This window comes from Astatotilapia calliptera, chromosome 4 (assembly GCF_900246225.1).
Source record: "Astatotilapia calliptera chromosome 4, fAstCal1.2, whole genome shotgun sequence".
Lineage (NCBI taxonomy): Eukaryota > Metazoa > Chordata > Actinopteri > Cichliformes > Cichlidae > Astatotilapia > Astatotilapia calliptera.
In genome coordinates, this window is record NC_039305.1 from 27,127,774 (window position 1) to 27,149,514 (window position 21,741).

The window sequence follows — 21,741 nt, forward strand, 5'->3', positions numbered from 1 at the left end:
CACCCTTTTACTTTGTTCTTTTAATAGTATAAGGGATTGCCCCTTAGTCAAAGGAGTGGGATGTTTGCTGTTTGTTTGTGACTCAACTCAGGTGTCAGGATAGGTGCATTGTTCACACATAGCCTCTATGTGTGGAAGAAGCGTGCTGAGTAGGACTGTGCATGCAATCTGAACTGCAAGTGAGTGGTTTGACAATTGCAGGACAAAAAATAAATAAATCTCAACACACTGAACACACACAAAAGCGAGCTGAGGTATTCGACAGTTTGCTCTGATCGCATGTTCTGGCACCTGACTCCATGCAAATGGTCCAAAACAGTGTCCAAAATACAGAGTAATACTCTGCTGACAAAGTCTTGGATATTTCGTTTGCAGCTCGTGTATGTCTTTGGCTGTGGTGCAGACATGAAATAGAGGAATGGGTGACTGACAGTTGGTATTTTAACGCTGCATTGCTGCTGCACATCCTCTCATGTTACCGCTGCACAAATGTGGATTTTTGCATAAAAAGACATGCAAGAGCATGCTTTGGTAAAGCAGGAGTGAGCATGATCCAGATTGTTTTGCCCAATTAGCTTTTGTGTGTGGGTGTAATAGAGAGAGAGGTTGTGTCTAAGTGTGTGCTTACATGCACAGGGATGTCCTGGGGCAGGGTGGTGGACTGCAGAGGCAAAAGAGAGGACATATGGCTGCCTGGGTCTCTACTCTTTGACGGGAGTCCTCAGAGCAGCAGACGATTCAAATGTCCTGCTCCCCCTGAAGTGCAGGCGTGTGTGTGTGCTTGCTAGTGTTAATTCAACTTTCCCCTCTGCTGCTCCCTTTGCTTCTCTCATCTCCACCATTTTGATTTCAGTTCTCTCATGTTTTATATTCCGATGGGTGTATTGCTGGTGTGTGTGGCTATGCAACAAAGTCTCTTTGTCTCTGGTCTGTTTTGGGAGTTTCTCACCATCATTGTGTCTGCTGACAGGTTGATTTCATTTTCTCTAATTGATAGATGGACTATTCGATTAGGCCCCTTTTCACATGGACCTTTTAAACAACCAGCTGGACCGCTTCTCACTTTCATGCACTCACTCTGCTATACAGAAACAGATTTTAACCAGCATTTCTAAATGACTGCCACAGGCTCACTTTTTCAAGAACGTAAGTAATTGCAGTTCGAGGTGGATCAGTTATGTATGACCTGCTGATTGCAGTTATCTAAGAACTAAGAAGTCATTGACACTTTTTTTCCCTCCAAAACTGCATCAGGGTATAAGATCTTCTTTTCCTCTCTCTCCAAACAAATCTCAATATAAAGGGCTCCACTTTGCTGGAGAAAAAGGATATAAATTGCAGTATATCCTGTTTATCTTTTGCCAGGTTCAGACTGCACAATACCAGCCCAATTTTGGTCAATTCAAGTCACGCAGGACATCAGTTCAAGAACTGTAAAATTGAGTAGACAGCCTGCATCATAAATTGCCAAGTCCTACCCACTGGTATCTTTTAAGGGGTCAAGCATGATTGCTTGTGGAGCAAAAGACGATTTTATGTCTCTATAATGCTCTAATCTGACTTGGTGATTATCATGACAATAATATTGTGTAGTCTGAGCCCAGTATACTACAACATGCCTGCATTTCTTTGTAATTATACCTTCAAAATGCCAGTGGTGGTAATGTTACTATGCTGCTGTCTCCAGCTTTTTTATTTCAAGTAGTGCTGACCAAGTTCTGACCACAAGGCATCTCCAGTCGCTACATAATTGCATGAAATCTTCACAGAATCATTTGTATCTCTGTTAGTCTGTCAAATGCACATTACATTTATTAATCCAGAATCACCCTTTGGGCCACTGATTCAAAAAATTCTTAAATACGTGTTCTGACTCAACTTTTTCCCATTTCATCAAAGGATACACTCGAGTTTATATCACTTCCCTGCTTTCAGTTAACACACTGCATGGACTGTGAGGATCAAACTTCTGCTTGCAATCATCAAAATCATCAAAATCTTTTGGTCTCCCAAAGGGAAATATCCACCTCTTAGCCTGACCGATCAAGAGACTGCATAATCTTAATGCACACAGAGCTCTTTCAAGGTGGTGGAGTGCTCCCCTTCACAGGCCCCTGAAGCAGACACTGGTGTAGTGTGGATCCGAATGGTCCCAAGCCTTATCAAATCAAGCTATTGGTATCGGTTCCAATAAAGCCTGAAGCCAGAGCTCTGTAATAGAGATGGCACGATACCACTTTTTTATGTCCGATACCGATATCATAAATTTGGATATCTGCCGATACCGATATGAATCCAATGTAGTGTTTTTTAATCAACAAAACTGTTTTTTTTAAATATCTTGCTGCATTTTGTATAAGTTCATACTCAAGTTTAAAACAACAACTACACTAAAGCTATTCTGTTATACCTGTATGTAAAAAAAAAAAAATTCATAGTTCAGCAATACTGATCAATTTAATAAACTTAAACCTACACCATCCTCCCTATTCTGGTATTTTAAAGAGTACTTAGCGTAAATATTAAGCAACCTAACTAATAGGATTCCAACTCCCAGCAACCACAAAAATAAATAAATAAAAAATAGGGAACCACCCCTCACGCTCCACCTCGTGATGCTTAATCGACGTAATCAACCTTAATTTGATGCAGTGTGAAAAAAAAGGCACAGAAATCAATTATTTTTCAATATATTAAAATATTAAATAGATTCAACATCTTTCTTCAACAAAATTGCAGACTGCACAGATGGTACATTCCCAAAGGAAAAAGTACTATAGCTTACTAGGGTATATTAGACTTACTATATACAGTAATTGACTTCTATTCATTTTACATCAAATTAAAACTTTGGGTGTCAGATAATTATTTATTAAAAGCTAGACATTTTAAATGAGAATAAGAAAGAAAAGTATGTCTTTGTGCCCCCTTTTCCCTGTTAATGCCCTATCGGCCCCCCTGGCTAAACTTTGCTACATCCGCCCCTGCACAGTTACCAGCGTGAGCTACATAGAAAAAGATCCTGATGTAGAAAGTAATATTAAATAAATTCTAACAACAGCTTATCAAGCTTAAATGTGCTGCTGTTGTTTATCCGCTGGTTTCCTCTTTCTGGTGCAAAGTGGGCCAGAAACAAACAAGAGAGACGGACTCGCGACAGAAAAGCCGATCTGATCATTAAGCAGTTTCATGATTGAAGTAGCAGCAAGAAGAGGCAGTCGCTCCATATATCGTTTGTTAAGCTTAACGCAGGAATGCTTTACAAACATTCAGAGATGGACTGACACACTTGCTTTACTTCTCTCAGCGATAACTTTGTCAGAGATGAAATGCCGGGTTGCTAGCGAAGGTCCGGCATGCCACAGCCACTCTATCACGTGATGCATACTGCTCCGACGTGCTAACGTTCTGAGGCGAGTTACGGTGTGTTGCAAGTTTTGTGAGGTGCTTTCGTGATATTTAATGGATCGGATTACATTTTTTATTTTTCTCCGATATCCAATCCAGTAATTTAGGTCAGTATCAGACCGATACCGATATGTAATATCGGATCGGTCCATCTCTACTCTGTAAGCTGAGGCAGTTAAAGAATTGAGAACAAGGAGGGTGGGGCACGTAAACGAGAATGAACAGTTTGCAGAACTGGGGGGCAGGCACGTGCAGAGGGGGGGGGGCTAGAGGGGCTTGAGCACCCGCCCCTTTCCTGATGGGTGCCCAAAGTGCCCTTTTGTTGAGGCAACTTTTTTTTTTAAATTATTATTATTATTATTTTTAATGTGTGTGTGTGTGCGTGCGGAGTCCTGTCTGTGCCCCTCAACAATAATATTTAACTATTAATCACAGTTTTGCTAAATAAAAGGATCTGGCTTGCATCAGTCACATGATCTCATTTAACCAATGATCGCCCTTGACGGCAGAACGCGCTGGTTACGAGCCGGGAACGAGCTCACAAAGAGCACGCGCATTTTTAGCGGTCCGGAGCTGTAGGAGAAACACAAGTTAACTCAGAGTCACAGACTGATGCTACAAAACCAGTAAGTAGGCGTACAGCGTACACTGTAGTGTATAGCACACAGGAGTATTAGCTTATTACGTACACGTTGGTAAGCTGTCTTGTTGCAGCTGACGAACTGAAACAAGGGGTTATATTTCACTAAAAACGATCTAATATGCATGTCCACATAATTATGCATTATTATAATATTTTAAAAAACACACGCTGTATTTTAAAGAACATACATTAAGAAGCAGATTATATTAGATTTATATTTTAAATAAGACAAAATTTGGATGTTACAGCAGTAACATTATTGTATCTCTACAGTTTAAAAATGTAATAAGCTTTGCCCCTGCACAGAGTGGATAGTGAAACAAATGGAATCATCATAATGACATTATTTCATATTTATTACTTCCCCCTCCTCACTGCTTTATTATTGTAGCTCTAGTAATAAATAATAATGTAAGGATTCTGGATCAGCACCGTGATGCCCATAGTATATACAGTATTCTGAAGAAGGTCTAAAATGTCACTGTGTGTGCGTGCATGTGTGTGTTTTATTTAGATGGATTTTTAAAAAAAAACATTACTCATGATATAACATTGTCCAGACATGGCTGGTAAGGACATGAGGAGGAAACAGTAGGAGCTGTGTGAGGCTACTAAAGGCAGTGCTATAACATTTTTCTGTCATCATTTAGATTAAGTGCAAGAGTTGTTAGGTGTGGATAATTAGATTATAGTTTATTGCAATAGCAAGTTGTGCCTTGTTCTCAGATGGACAGCAAGTGGAGAGTGATATATGAAATGATGGGATGGAAGGAAGAAGAGAAGCAAAGAGTGATTCACAGGCAGAGCCTAAATTATTTCTCAGTTTTTTGTTGCCTTATGGTTCCAAGCGCTGTCACCAATCTTTGCATTTTGTTATTATCTCATGATACTTGTTTAATCAGCTACCATCTCTCCTATGGACTTTTTAATGTCTACAGTCTCAGCACAGCCCTGCCCTCCAGCACTATCAGCAGCAGGAGCAGCAACCCCTCAACAGCAACATTGTACTGTGGCTGTAGCTCAGGTGGCAGAGCAGGTCAGCCACTAATCAGAAGGTCGGTGGTTCGATCCCAGGCTGCCTCCTGGCTGCATGCCAAATAGCCTTGGGCAAGATACTAACCCCGTGTTTGCCTACTGGTGGTGGTCAGAGGGACCGGTGGCGCCAGTGTCCGGCAGCCTCGCCTCTGTCAGTGCGCCCCAGGGTGGCTGTGGCTACAATGTAGCTGTCATCGCCTGTGTGTGAATGACTGAATGTATTGTAAAGCGCTTTGGGGTCCTTAAGGACTAGAAAAGCGCTATACAAATGCAGGCCATTTACCATGTACCCATCAGGTAAAACATCGGCGACGTTTGCTTTGCCTTGTTGCCCATATTAGATTCTTGATGAATGTGTGTTGTTGTTATTCAGCCTGCTTCAATGTGCCCCTTTTAAACTTTGAGCACCCGCCCCTTTAAACCTCTCTGCACGGCCCTGCTGGGGGGAACCTATATAGATGGCAAAAGGAAGGAGCGTGTTTGGAGGCGTGGTCCCGCTCCTAAAATTCAGATACATAATCTCCAATTAATGATGTAAATACAGATCTATCCAGGGCCTCCCCCTCTTTTACCCTGTGACAGCTGGGATAAGCTTCAGCCTGACTGGATACTGAATTGAATAAGCGGTTGAGAAAACGGATGGATGGATAATGTGAATATAGTAAGTCATTAGCTTTGCATGGCTTGGGATGATCTGATACATTTTACATACATTCATACATTCTAATTAATGTTGCTGCACTATTTTTTTGTGTCAGAATATCTAAAGCTGTGAGATTTATGCAAAAAGGCTGCAGATTCTTCGAATAACCTGCACAGCACTGATTAATGCTCTTGACCTGATGCAAGGACAGTAAGACTAAAAAGATCCATGTCAGCCTCTGGCTCTGTTTTTGTGCTGCATGCTGAGCAGCGGACAGATTTTCCCATACTAATTAGGCTGCAAACCTGCCACCCAAATCAGCACTTGGAGAACACTTCTGAGAAAAAATATAATAGCGATATCAAATGGGATGGCTCAGAAGTTTGCTTATACCCCAAAGGAACGTGACAGGTTTTATTATTCCCGTTCTTGATGTCCCACTTATTAGATATTAATCATTAAAAGCTTCTCCGCCTCATCATTGGCCACCTGAGTAGTTTCTCCCAGGACTACATCTACAGGAAATCTGCTACCGCCAACTCACTTTTCCACCCGGTGGCCAAACTGTAGGAGAGAGTCTCATTGTGCTGCCTCCCACCACGGAAATGAAACACAAAGTAACACTTCCCATCAGCCTCCAGAGGAGAAGTAACAGGAACGATTCTTCCCTCTATTTCTGTTTCTCTCTCTTCTCCTCCTCACTGCTGGTTTCCATTACCTGGGGCTTCTGCTTGTTCACCCTGACAGTTACTTTTTTTTGGACAAGTATCACATACCCACAGCTGTACAGACACACACAACCAGACAACCAACCGTCTCTAAAAGCAGTCTTGGTTGGCACATTGCGTTGTTCTGGGGGCTGCTAAGAGCTTGGCTTCATGCCTTATTCATCCCTCAGGCCTATTCTTTCCACCAGTGCAGAAGAATTTAGGAGGAGGAAAGCTGTCCGGCACCTAACACACTACTCACCAACAGGATAGAGGTCAATCTGATAACTTCTGGGCAAAAAAACAAAACAAAGAAGAAAATCTTTTATTTCTTACTGCTTGTCTTCTCTCATCTACTGTCTGTGTATTTTATGTGTGTTTAAAGTGAACTTGACAACAGGAAATTTCAGGGTCTATATCAAGACTGTGACATTTTTAGAAACGATAATGTCATAAAACCAGAAAGACAACACTAACTGTAGCTGAGCACTCCTACTCACTTTGGATGTGACAACAGAAATCAGACTGTACATGCTGCTGGCACGTACAATCTCACAATCCTTGTCTTTTTGTGTTTTTTACACAAAGATTTTTCCCTTCTGTCCTCATTTTTCTTGAAATGTGTGTCACTGTATTTTCCCTAATAAAGACACAGATAGATTGTAGATTGTGGGATATGTTACAGTGACACTGGGGAAAACTGGTTTCAGACAATGGCATGACTAAAATTATTGTGAATGTTTGCAGTGAACTTGCAATGTTGTTGCATTTGAATGGGTGTTAGGACATGGTCTGCTCATTCACAGTCAGGAGAAGGTGCTAAAACTGCAACAAGACAGAGTCAGTCTGTTTAATTCTCATTAAACAGAAATGAAAATATAGTCCAGCCAGAAGCTCATAGACCTGAAACAGAAATTCAGAAATTCCTCTGCAAAGAGTGAAGTAGTTGCTGCAGGACAACAATTTAACTGCAAGATGACATAGGTGCTCTGCAGCCTTGCGTTTATATGGGAATATAACAAAAATACAACCAATTTGCAGCTAGTGTAGTCAAGTTTCCTGTTGCAAAGAGAAAGATCAAATACTAGTTGCCCTCATTACACAGGTTGACTCCGAAGAATTGCATAGTGTTGGCAATCTGTCTGTGGTTAGAAATTAGAAGGCAGTTATTTGCAAATGTTCCCAAATTGCAGTCAGTCTAAGCTGGCTATGATTGTGATTCTGTCCACTTGCAATCCAAAGTGGTTGCTCAACTACTTGCAGTTGATTGCTGAATGGAAAAAAAAACAACCAAAAAAGGAATAGTTCAACAATTGTGTAAAACCTCCTTACAACCCAGTGCTGGCAAAACCTACTATTCACACTATTCACAGCTCTATGATTTCTGCAGTCTCTACAAACAAAAGAAACACATCCAAATACACTATATGTTCTTCCCAGAAATTTAATTGTTTACACTCATTAAATCGCGATCTTGAATAAACTGTATTGTCTGGGTAATGTTGTCTGTCTCTACAACTAGCTTTGGTGGGCTGTTGTGGCTTTATGCCAATATTGTACCAGCTATGCATTTGAAACAGTATTTCTGGGATTTTATTACATAAAATTCCTGGGACATGTGTAGACCACTCTGTTGTGCAGTTAGTTCAATTAAATTTTATTTATATAGTTCCAGTTTATAACAGCAAAAATCTGCAGGTGATATAAATAGAAGACACTCAACAATATTAGATAGAAAACCCCAACGAGTGTTTAATGACAAAGGGAAGGAAGAAATCCCCTTAAACAGACAGAGACAGCAGAACCAGGCTAAGGGACGGGCAGTCCTCTCCCATGAGGGGAAAGAGATAAGGGGAAAAACACGAGGACAGAGAGATAAGGAACTCTTCTCAAAACTCTAGGAACCACAACTAAGCCTGAAGTGTGAGAGCCAAGTGCTCTATTAGAATAATAAGGTACTACAAGGTCTTTAAGATATGATTATTCAGGACGTGTGGAAAGATTTTACATTCAATCCTAAATTTAACAGGGAGCCAATGAAGATAATTTAACATGGGAGAAATATGATCTCTAACTTCTTAGACAAATGAGCAAAATCATCAAAAATGACCTATTCTGAGAAAATCTTTGTGTGTTTCTCACTCTTATATATATTAAATCTTTAGATTTTGTGCAAATAGTATGAATGAAATGTATGACAGCACGCTTTTCCCTTTTTAAATTCAGACTGCAATAATGCAAAATAATATTTACTCACAGTCAGTGGCAGAACGTCAGTAAAAGGAAGACAAATGAATACATTTATTTAAAAAATCGAATGTAAATGATGGCTCACAGCATGGCTGGTGAGCTCATTAGAGTAGGTGTACTAATGTTAGGGCTTTGGGTACAATCTGCTCTTAGAGTTTGCAACAAAATAACAATAGAAGCATATGAAATAACAGCAAAAAAAAGACATCAAAGAAAGCTTCAGATCTATCCAAAGCTCGTTTGTCCTGAATGGATTTTACTTAATCTTGCACTCTGGGCATGACCTCAGGGCTGGCAAGCACACTCATCTGATTTACTCTCTCTCTCTCTTTCAGGATAAGGTGGTAGAAAGTTGGGCCTGTTCAGGGGGATGTTCAAAGAAACAAAGAGAGGGATGGCCGTGGAGGAGAAGCCGGGCGTGAAGAGCAGCAGCTCCATCGTTCCCTGCTTTCTGTTTGTGGAGGTAAGCAGTATGGACATGCTGATGTATGGCTTGCAGTTTCTGCACTAATCCTGTGTTACACTAGGAAGGAAAACGGTTTTCAATAGAACTGATGAAATCACCAGAAAACTCCTCACCTCACTTTGCAGATCATGCAAAAAGCTTGACCAAATCTCCTGTTTCATGCTGACTCCAGGTTTATCTCTGAGATTGCCCATCGTGTTAGCGAGGAGAGATCTGAGAAGTGACTCACTATTTAACGCCCAGCTTTAAGCGCTTTCATCTCTTTACATCCCTACAGGCTCAGCCTCAGCGGTAACATTTTTTCAGGCTCTCAACAGTGGAGTTTGGGACAGCTCAGCAAATTGCTGACATTCTCACTTTGTGTCACACGCTCTGCTCTGTTCCAGCACCAGGGGAAGTGGTGGCTTGGTAAAGTGGCTACAGTTGTTCTGTGGCATGCTGAGGTTTTTTCCAGAACATTTGTGAACTGCATGATTCATCGAGGTAGTTGTGGATGTCACAGCAGAGACATAGTGGATTTTCAGCTGATGTACTGCAGGATTTAGGTTTGGGCACACCAAAGGTCATTTTCTGTGGCAGGCTGAAAATTTTCAGAAAAACACGCTAACATGCATGGACACACACACCGCTACATCCCTTGTGGAAAGGGTGCTCTACATTGTTTGTGAGAACAGTCAGACAGATGACTCAGAGGGCTGTGGAAGTCCCAGAGCTTTCACCCATTTGAAACTGAGGTGGTGAAAAGCACAAACTGGTGAGGTAATCAGACGATCTGCAATCTAATTAGACAAAGCTAGCGGTCCTGAAGCTCATTGGCTTCAGCTAAGCCAACCATCAGCTTTTTAGGGAGCAGTCTTTGCAGTTAAAGCATTGTTCTGTTACAGATAAGAGAAGCTGTTTTCACCATTGCTTTCCAGGTGCAACCACAGCATCCTTTTGGATTTAAACATTAGGATTCTGTTTAGTGTTGACAATACATGTGCAGCGCACAGTGTATGTGCTGGATATAATTTGCACTTTATCTGCAGATGGGTCTCATTAAAGGAAACTTTGAACTAGGTGAAGTTTTTGAAATGAAATGCACCTCTCTAGAGGACACGGCAGAGTCGAAGAGTGAAGAAAACACAAAAACAGACATGAGACAAAACACAGTATGTGAGGTGAAAAAGACTGACAGTTGCTGTTTTTCCAAAAACAAGTTATGTCTTGTTTTGCCTGCTGATTTCTGTCAAAATTCATCCTTTCCTGCAGACATAACTCAGTCAGATCTAAACACACCCTTATGATGCACATTTTCAATTCAATGTGACAGTGTAATACAGTACTAGTACATCTCAGAAAATTAGAATAGCACAAAAGGGTTTGCTCCTTATAATTGAATTCAAAAATTAAACTTTATCACATTCTATACATGCACTGCATGTAAAGTGAAATATCACTTTATGTGTGAAATAAGTGAACTCATAATCCCAGTATGTTAGAATATTTCAATATCTCATAAAATCAACCAAAAAAGGATTTGCAATGCAGAAATGTCCAATTTTTGAAATGCTTGTTCATCCATACACTCAATGGGTGTGTTAGAGATCTGTTGTTTTCCTTTCTTCAGCTGTTAGTGCATTCATTGTTTTATATGTGGATGCAAGAGTAAGAAATAAAGGGGGATCCTGGTGTCCTTTTGCTGCCCTTTATCTGAACAGCTCAGCAAATTTGCGCTGTGCACCTACTGTACCAAACTGTTTCAAAGGGGGACCTGAATAATGTAGTTACACTAGCCAACTCCTTCATCAGGCTACCAATGAAACACTGGTGTCTTTGGTTATAATACACTCTAAAAGCTCTCCATTAGGCCACTCCGCCATATGCCTCCCACACACTGGTGCTCACCCCTCAGGTCTCAGTCAATTTCCTTACTAACTCTTCATCTATGTGTGTCTGTATGTGTATGATTGCACTGTGATAGAGAAGCCTGGCAAGTAATCGAGTTGAAAGAAAGGAGGCCAGCAGCTGTTACCTGTAGAGGCAGAGTAGTGAAAAAAAGGGTTTCTTTGGCATGGGAGAGAAGCTTAAGGCTTCTAAAGCTATTATTTTATATTTATATATATCAAATTAAGCAACGTTTAAACAATAGAATGATTTAAATCTTGTATGGCACAGCTGCAAAGTTATGAGCTATTAGCCAAATTCATTACTGCATTGAAAATTACAATACTGGTGGAGCACTAATGAGGGACAGCAAACGGATTGTTTGCTAAGTCCTGCCTCCATCTAAATTCTTGAACTGTTAATTCTGTATTTAAGAATAACTGGCTCCCCATTTATGGCAACTATTGGTAGCAGAATTAATCCACCGCTGTAAGCTAGCTAATTAAGCTAACACTGTAATATTAAACAGGACTCATTTTGACACACATGTGAAATACTATATTGTAGATGTGCACCATTTAACATAACTTGAAATATAATAAACTAATGAAGACAATTTAATCATGTGGTCTTTTCACTGTGTTAGTAATGATTGGTCACTGATGCAGGGAGCATAGTATAGCTAGCAGTCTTGGGGAAGCAATTTTGAATTGGTACTTTTCTATACTCCTAGTTACTTCACTCAGACATCCTGTGCTTAAGTAGAAGTACAGATACTAGTGTTAAAACATACTCCAGTAAAAGCTGAAGTACTGAGTTAACTTCTATTCGAGTAAAAGTGAAAAAGTACGGGCTCTCCCCTCCCCTCAAACGTGTCAAACCGAAAGTAATGAGCCTGTTTTAAAAATGAAAGTAGAGATATTTGTTTAAAAATGTAGGAAGTAAAAGTAAAAAGTTGTCAGAAAAATAAATACTCAAGTAAAGTACAGATGCCTGAAAATTCTAACTAAGTACAGTTCGTTACCTCCCACCTCTGTTAAACATACTGTTTTAGGCTACTAATACATGGCACCTGCTTTTTCTTTTAATTCTCTTTATTTTCGTCTTTCGATTGTTGATTCTCTATTTGTCTTCACAGTTTTCTTACTTTACTTGTAGCCAGTTGAGTTTGCCCAGATTTACTTTTCTGCCAGAATGAGAGCTGTTTGTTTGTCTTCTCCATGACTGAGCATGGGTAAAGAAAGAATCCAATTGAGTTTTGGGATGGATATGAATTTCTTTGTCTATAATTGCAAAACAGGGCACAGGCCTTGGAGGAGAATGTGTTTTCTAAAAATCCTTCTTGTTTTGTTAATTTTCCGTCTGTTTAATGTTTTAGAATTTTTCCCCTGGATTCACTGAGCTTCATTATGTCTAAAGCATATTGAAAAAGTACACAGAAAATAACTGCATGTATGTATTTGTGGTTGTCAAGCTACAAACAGACTTTTGTTATTTGGAAAAGAAGTTTGGGGATTTTTTTCCTTCTTTTGACTAGATTGATGTGTTTTGTTTGATGATGATCTTTCTGTAAAATGGCAATGGGAATGACATGGCAGTGGATGATCTACTAAAACATTCATCCCTGATAAATGGTAATACTAGATGCAGAAATACTCTAGAGATAAATAGTGTTTACAAGTCATTCTACAGTTAGACATACCCTTACAACAGACTTATATTGATGCAAGCTGGAAATCACAGCACTGAGTCACTGTATAAACTGGGTTGTCTCATTACTGATACTGTTGCTAAGCAGACAGAAAACATCACAGAGCTTTTTTTTCTCTCCCACTGCTTTTTAAGGGTCGAATTTCTTTTGAGGCATCAAAGTTGGTTGTTTTTTTTTGCAGAACAGTGGTTTTCTAACTCTTACGTCTAAAATATGGCATTAGAAGGTGCCTTCTAAGCAAGCAAGGAAAAAAAAACTTACCAGAGTTTTCTTGCCCAAACTTCCATATATTATGACAGCTGCCTGTGTGGTTTAAATTCAAAGACACAGCTACAATAACAAACCCATTGTTAGTTCAAAGAGTCCAAGTTACATTCATAATTTTACCTGGATGTTTTCCATGCATTCAAGTTCCCAACCCTGGAGCTTCTCACTGTAAATTGACAGTGTTAACTATTGAGCCTCTACACTGCCTTAAATAACATTACATTATTGATTGTGAGGTGCTTTAGCAGTTTATGTTGCAGGGGATGATTCTTGGAGATGACTGCATATTCTGTGATTGTCAAGGGTTTGTGTTGCTACTTCTCTGGATACTACAAGCTGCCTATAGCATTTAGTAATGTGACATGGACATGCAAATGAAATCAACAGACACTACAGATTTCAACGGCTCTTAGCCAATCAAGAGGTACGAGCATGCTTCCAGAGACAACGGCCAACTGTGACTGAAAGGATAAATTCAAACAGGAAGAATTCTTGATGACAGAATGTAATTTGAAATGCAAGGACAGACCTCACTCTTACTTTGGTAGGTTTTAATTCATGTTTATTCTTAGTTGTCACTGGGCAACTGCTGCTCGCCATGCTTACCTTCACAGGATACTACTGCCATCCTGTATCCCAGTTTATTCCAGTTCATGGTGAATTTAATTCCTGTCTGAAACTGAAGAAAAAAAAGAAAGAAAGAAAAGACAACAAATAAATTCTTAATCAATTACTTCAAAAATAATGAATGATAATGATTACCAGCCATGGTGAGTAACCACAATTATTGCTACAGTGCCTAATCTGCTTACTGACCCATAGGAAGCAGTGTGAGCAAACTACAGTTACTATTTCACAAATAGGTTTCCAGGAGTTGTTTGGCTGGTTAGTTGGGAAGTAGTAGTTACTCACTAACCAGTCATAGAAAAATGGATAAACAGAAATACTGAGGCCTTTGATAAATGAACAGAAACTTGTAGCTTTAAAAAGCATTTTCAGATTGGATTTAGCTAACTAACACACCATTGAGAAAGGGCTTGCTATGGGCAAAGTAAAAGTTCTTTAATACCAGAAATATTTTTTGCTTTTACACCTACTGCTTCCTAAAGGCAACAAAGAAGAATTCATGTTTAAGGCACTTCCCCATTGTTTTCACTTTTCAGACTGTCCAGCTTTTATATTGTCAAACAAACAAAAGACTGTGGTTTAACAGAGTTCTTCTGGATGTCATAATATGGGAGTTGGATGCGCAGATCAACTATTACATTGAAACCATCAGTTTGGTATTGTATAGCTCTAACCTGTCATCGCACAGACATGGGACCTCTAAGGTTGCCCTGTCGTATCATCAGGAACAAGCAGCAGAGATTTTCAAATCTCAGGGTTACAGGATGGGGCGTGCAACCCTGAGCAATAATTAAGCACCTTATGCGTTACAGTGGGGCAAACCAGTGTAGTGAGGAAGCCATGGGGGTGTGTTATTAGTGTGAAGCATGTTTAGACTGGGTAACATCCACATTGATGCCAGCACCTGAGGATTCCTGGCAGAGCACTGCCCTGTAATGTGCCAATCAGTGTTATTTATTTCTGCTGGCAGTAGTTGTAATGTTGTTGCTAAGTGATGTATATTTTTAAATTGCATAAATGAAGAATGTTAATAATTTCTCACTGTCCTGCAGTAGGAACAGGTTTGACAATACCTATCAAACATGTCCCTCCACATCTTTAGTGTGTGTGTGTGTGTGTGTGTGTGTGTGTGTGTGTGTGTGTGTGTGTGTGTGTGTGTGTGTGTGTGTGTGTGTGTGACAGTGATCCATACCAAGCCAGAAGGACCTGCTCTTTTATTGAGCCCTACACACCTCATCAGCAGTTACCATGGAAACCAATCAGCCAGACTCATTCTCCGTCTGTGCTCTTTTTCTTCTGACTCCTTTCATCCTCTGTGCCCTAATCACAAGTCACAACCTTTTCTATCAGTGCTACCCACTCAGCCATCTTGTTCTGTGTGTCTATTCTATCCCCTCCATTTTGCTCTGTCATTTCCCATTTTTCAGTGTGATTCCCTCCCTGCTAGCACTTATCTTTGGTCTCTGGTTCTGGCAGGATTTCTCCCAGCCATTCACAGCAGCACAGATATCAACATCACCTTTCATTAATTTCAAATTAATCCTGTTTTACCGTGTTCAATTCTATCTTATCGTCTCTGCTCCTAATCTAATCCCATTCTGTAAAGGCTGGAGATAAGAACTGTTTTAACCTTTGTTACCTAAATAGCATATTTAAAAATATATTCTGTGGACATTTTTTCTATTTGTTATCTGATAGGTGATACTTTCTCTACCTCTGCACCTCAAAAAATTGTCTTTGCCATTCGGAGAGACACCAGCAAATTTGCTGTTTAAACAAAACTTTTGTTCAATGCTAATCTACTGTGTGGTTCAGTGTAGAGGTGTTTTCGATTGTGAAGAACAGCTGATTACTCTTATCTAAACCAGTGGAGCACCAGATATAAAGTCACATTCTGACAGTTTAAATGCTTTTTACAGGTCTCCTCACAAGTTGAACTAAACTGTTCAGTCTGACTTCTGACATTAAAATGTGGTTGCTGTGTTAAAAACGTACCTTTTGCCTTTTCATGCTGCTATTATTTAGGACAGCTAATTGTATAATTTGTCCTTTTGGGGTGTAGGAGTCAAAAAACAGAAGTGTTCAAAGGCCAAAGTAGTTTTGATCCTTAAATCCTGAGCCTTAAAACTATGATTGTGCATTTCCTTGAGACTAATAAAAACAGAAATAAGATGTCCAAATACTCGAACCCATATCATGGCAATAAAATAAGCTGTGTAACTACTGCTTACATAAAAACCAAGAGGATAAGTAGCAGCCAGACACTGCTAATTAAATGCACTTGATTAACTGATTATCAGCAAGTGGGAGCTCCTCAATAAAAGCAGACATATTGGCAGTTTGCTGGTCTGGAGCACTCAGGTGTTTGTGAGAACAATGCCACAACCTACCTGGGAATGGATGCCCCAAATTCACCCCAAGTTCATACTGTGCAAAGAAATTGTGAAAAACCCAAGAGCTGTGTGTCAGACATGTTAGCATGTTAAGTGTTAAAATCCACGACAATTTAGTTAAAAAATTTATGACAAGTATGACTTGTTTGAAAGGATTGGTAGGAGAAATTCTCCTCTCTTCAAGAATAAAATGACAGCACTGTGAAGTTTGCCAAGCTGCATCTCAACTAACCACAAGACTTAGGGAATGATGTCTGCTGGCCAGACAAGCCTAATGTGACGATGTTTGATCATAACACACAGCAACACATTTGGTGAAAACCAAAACATGGCATATCAGCACAAACACCTCAAGCCAGCTGTCCAAGCATGGTGATGCAGGGGGGAAGATTTGAGCTTGTTTTCAGGCCATAGAACCTGGCACCTTACACTCACTGAGTCAACCATGAACTCCTCTGTAGAGTCAAATGTGACAGCTAAAGCTTGGCCCAAACTGCTCATGCTATAGGACAATGATTCCAATCACAGCAGCAAATCTGCAACAGAGTGGATGAAAAAAAGAAAGAATCATGGCTCCACAATGTCCCAATCAAAAATCCAGACTTTAACTCCACTGAAATGCTGGAGTACAGCTGTGCATAAATTAATGCCTCGATGGACTGAGGCAATACTGTAAAGAAGTCATTTTCATGCCCTTGTTAAGGTTAAAATTAGGATGTTAGCCATAGTTAAGATTTACCATGAAGGCAGGTAGCTGTTCTTTAACTCGGAGCTTGCATGCATTTCTCCAATGTGTCGCACATCAGCTTTTATGCACTTCCAGTTTTGATAGTGTGGGTGCCACAATTAAACTGAACCAAATATGACTAACTCACATCTCGATCATCCCTGAACTCCTTTGCTTAAAAAAATTAAATGAGAGGCAATGGGTTACATCTTGCACATCAATCTCATTGTTTTTGTAGATCTGTGGAAAAATTTTCACATTTTTGAAAGTAAACCTTCATTTCTGTGGTATATATACATCCGTTCCTTTGGTGTTGCCTCTCAGTCTGATGATTTACAGGCAAAAATGTCTCCACCAGAGGGCACTGCTGTAACACAGCTAAAGCTTTCCTGCAAAATGCAGCATTAACTATTTGAACTTTGATCTTTCACATAGTTTTTATTACTCAGTTTTCTCTCTTAATTCACTTTGACACACAGCACATAAAAACAAAAAAACTCTTGAATGTGTCACACACACGCACACACACATCGGTCTCAGAAGCCTCATTAACACCAGAGTGACATGCAGAGATTAGACAGAGAACACTTCAGCATCACATCAGTGTCTTGAGCTGCCTCCTCAGCTGCTATAAATAGGCCAGAGTGTTTAATGGTGGATAGCTGATAGCTTACCAAGTCACACGAAGTCTCCCGGTGTAGCCAACCACATCTCTTCCCCACGCAATCAAACCTTTGCATGCACACAAGGTCAAATGTATGGAGAATGAGATAGACAGTCAATAGCCAGAAATACTGAGCTAACTGTTAAATCCGCTCAAACAAAGGCAAACGCTGACCCACAAAACAGATGCTGTAATGCTGTATCTTGGGTGTGATCAAGCGAATCATACTAGATGACTTCTTTTATAGTCCATCTGGTTAACTCTATAAGTAGAACTCACAGCACAATGCTGTGCTCTAGCTTTAATTTCTTTTATTTTTTGTGCAAGTTCGGTGGCTTAGCTGTAGTTGAATGAGTGTCTTATATGACATATAGATTGTTCTGAGACCTTAGCTAGTAAAACTGAATGTGTTATTGCCTTATATGACTGACAGATTCACCAGGTTAGACAATGCTATTTTGACAGTGAATGTAATAAAGATGATATGAAAAGACCAGCAGAAGGTTATGGTTTGTTGGCAGAGCAATTTAGAGCTGCTTGATTTTTGTGTCACCGTGTCTGTTTAAAGCTCTGTGCTGTGAGGTTACCTAACCTGTATATATTAAATCAAAAATCTCTTCAAAATGTCACAATAACAACCAGGATTTTCCCTTAAAGGACAGATCTGGTGTTGCATGTTGTATCTGTATTCAGAGAAGATAATGATAGACAGTACAGGCTTTAGTTTGAAATCTATGTGTTTATGGGAATCGGCTCAGTGACAGATTAATAAGACAAACATTGTCAGGATGCAGCTACAATTTTTAGAGAATAAGCAGTAGGTGATATTCATGACATTTGTTGACAATGAAGAAAAATCTCAAAAGATGCATTTTGTTGAGTGATCACTTGTGGCTGATCCAAAAGCAAGCCAAAACTCGACAACACTAAAAATGCTTTATGGTGTGGTTGTTAACCTATTTCACTGTGAAAGATTCAATGTTTGAGACCGGGAGGAGACATAAACCCAGTCTCAGAGGGTGACAAGCTAGTGTACTCCTAGTGTTTGTCCCGAGATGATAGGAAATAAATGTGAGGGTTAAGGCAGGAATAGAATGCCAAACCAAACATCTGGATCTATCTGCATTGGTAACCCCTTGGGAAATAGGTGAGCAGCCACGTCTTTTGAAGCATTTTTATAATAGAGTTGTAACTCAAAAGCTCAAAAGGGACTGATCATACTGCTGACTACTAGAACTTTATGTCTCAGTTTGGGAAGTGAAACTCTAGTATTTCAGTCTGTTACTAATATTACTAGTGTGTCTGTCCATTGCACTCATACAGTTTATGATTGCAGACTGCTAACTAAGTTAGCTACTTTTAGCTGAAAATATTAGCTTCACCCCGAGAGTAGATTGTCGGTTGCAGTCAACTGAATTCTGTTTTTCTACTCCTCCCAATTGAAGTGCATAGTCCTAGATAAAGTTGGCTACTGTAGGACAAACAACTCTGAGTGCAGGCTAACAGTCCAGTGTTGACCTGAGCTGTCAATATGTGTCCACATTGATTTACTCTGTTGGAGGCTGTAAAACTTTGTGAAAGCTGCCCGATTGTTGAGGATAGTCTGAACTTTTCTCTCAGTAAAGCGCTGCTGTTTTGCTGACGCTAGCTGCTGTCAACTAGCAACTAACAGCAGCTGTTAGCAGCTGTTAGTTGCTGTTAGTTGTCGTTAGCTGGCATTAGTAAAAGTTTGTTCGAAGTTGATCTAAGATTATAGGACTTGGACTCTTAGAAAATAAACTTTGATACAATATGAGACACAGTACAGTTTGATTCGAACTGTTTACCACAGGGGAAAATTACATTTTTAGCTCACGTTAGGCTAACATTAGCTGACATAATGTTACACACTGCAGGACGACAGGGTTCATTCAGGTGCACATGAAGATTTATTGCGCTGAAACACAGCAAAACAATTCAGTGTTACTGGCGGCTTCCATTGTAATAACTGGCCTGCGTTACTTTTGTGAAGGATTATTTTGCCAGTTACCCGTTTGGCTGAGCCGCCACTGCCACCTACTGGCGAAACTAAATACCGCCCTCACATCACATCAGGTGGGAGCAAATGAGCTTTTCGCTCTGTGTTATGATGCAAACTATTGTCACAACAAATAGCAAAAAAATGATGATGGGGGGTGGGTACGAACACATAAGGAACACATCTGAGACTTGTTCTTAATGCTCAAAATACTCAGGGCGCCACACCCTCCCCTGCTTAATAAAAAAAGAAAGAAAGAAAGAAATTTTTTCCTAAACTCTTTGAACATGTTTGCTGTTGTCAGTACATTTCTTGTGTACTATTAGTATACCTATCCCTGGGTAACAATTATGGTTACACATGCTTCTGACATCTGTTCAATGAAACATTGCAATTCAACAATTTGCATTCAGCAAATTAAAAGTCATGGTAGAAGCTAATCATGAATCTTGTTGTGCCAAGTAACCATTTTTCTCCCTCAAGGTTAGTAAACAAGTTCATCATGTTACTCTGAATTTCTGACTGTAACCAGACTCAATATTCGGCCAACAATACACTAGTCTGTTACCACACTTAACTTTGTTTACATATCAAGGCATCTTTTACAGATGGTCATCATCATCATACGTTCAGCATGTGACAAGTTAGCACACACCATAAGAATGAATGTTAGATGCTGTCCATTGTCTGTTGGTGCTACATTTGCTCTATTCTGCTTGTCACAATGTTCATGTAAATGTCTTCATTTTGGATCAGTTTCTTATTACTGTCTCTCACACCTTGCTGGTATATCTTCAGGCCACCAAGGCCTCCACAGTCTCTGGGTGCAAATAGCTCCCATCTTAACACTGTCCATATCAGCTTGTCTGACTGTGGGTTGTCCTAATATATCATATGTCAGCATTTTGGGCTGACGTCGCTCTCTCTTGGGGTGTCTGAGGACAGGTGACAACCCTTGTTCACTGTTGGAATCACTGTCTCCTTGCTCATCTTGTTGTTCATCCTGTGACTCCTGGTGGTTGCAATGTTGCTCTGCTGTCTGCAACTCAGGTTCGTGTATCTCTCTGTGGTCCTGTAAGAAAGGGTCGAAGTCAGCTGTTTGAGGCTCCCCCAGTTGTTGTTCACCCACCAGAGATCCCAGGGTTGGAGGGATAATGGTGGTGGTACTGTTTTGCTGTGGAAACCTCCACACAAGCTCACCCTCATCCTCACTCTCTACGTCTGTGTCTTGTTGTAGTAGCTGTTGTTGAGCTTCTACCGTTTTTTGTCTCAGGCTTTTTCTTCTTTCGTTTTGCTCCTGTCTGTGTGGATTTTCCACAGGTAGACTGTCACATGGAAGCAACAGGTTCCTGTGTACTGTGCGGCTTTTTCCTCCCCTCTCTGGCTTGATCTCGTAAACTGGGATGTCAGGGCTTTTTTGACTCACCACCACATACACTGTATCCTCCCAGTATGACCGAAGCTTGCCTGGGCCTCCTCTCTCCTTGAGGTTGCGGAGCAGGACTCTGTTCCCCGGATGAAGTTGAGCTCCGTAGATCTTACGGTTGTAATACTGTTTACCTCTTGAAGCTTCTTTCTGGGCTGCCATAGATGCAATCTCATAGGCCTCCTTCATTCGGGATTGCCATTTTGTCACATACTCCTCGTAGCTTAATTGCTGTTCCTGTGAAGGCAAGTTGAACAAGATGTCTATAGGGAGTCTTGGAGTACGGCCAAACAACAAATAGTACGGGGAAAACCCAGTAGCCTCATTCCGAGTGCAGTTGTAGGCGTGCACCACTTTTGTCAATGATTCCTTCCAGTCTGCTTTTTCAAGGTCAGTTAGTGTTCTCAACATGGACAACAAAGTTCTGTTGAAACGCTCCACTTGCCCATTTCCTTGTGGATGGTATGGGGTAGTGTGAGAGCCACGTAAACCACAGACTTTTTGCAACTGGGAAAACATCTGATTCTCAAATTCCCTGCCCATGTCATGGTGGATTCGTGCTGGGAAACCAAAGTTCAGAGCAAAGTGATTGAAGACCTTATCCACCACTGTTTTTGCAGATTTGTTTTTTGTTGCATAAGCTTGTGCAAAACGTGTGAAGTGGTCCATCACTACCAGTATGTACTCATATCCCTGTTTACAAGTCTCAAGGTGCAAAAAGTCTATGGACACAAGCTCAAATGGGAATGTCGTTGTAATGGTGGTCAGTGGGGCCCTGGTAATCTTACTTGGCCGCTTTCTCTTGAGGCATTCGCAGGCATGCATTACAAAATGCTCCACATCGTTTTGCATTCGAGGCCAGTAGAACCTGTCCCTTATTAAACACAGAGT

At 40.3% G+C, this 21,741-nt stretch overlaps 2 protein-coding genes across 4 annotated transcripts in view; one reads left to right on the forward strand and one right to left on the reverse strand.

Moving 5' to 3' along the window:
* LOC113021291 (palmdelphin-like) overlaps positions 1–11,950 on the reverse strand; it is a 53,466-nt gene extending 41,516 nt beyond the window's left edge. The window contains exon 1 of the mRNA XM_026165875.1: positions 9,266–11,950. The gene's annotated coding sequence lies outside the window, so the exon portion shown is untranslated. The remainder of the gene's footprint in view (positions 1–9,265) is intronic.
* plppr2a (phospholipid phosphatase related 2a) overlaps positions 1–21,741 on the forward strand; it is an 85,412-nt gene that overhangs the window by 534 nt on the left and 63,137 nt on the right. For all 3 annotated transcript variants that reach the window (XM_026165869.1, XM_026165871.1, XM_026165870.1), the window contains exon 2: positions 9,022–9,149. In XM_026165869.1, the coding sequence (XP_026021654.1) occupies positions 9,057–9,149 (93 nt within the window). In that variant the 5' untranslated portion in view covers positions 9,022–9,056. The remainder of the gene's footprint in view (positions 1–9,021; positions 9,150–21,741) is intronic.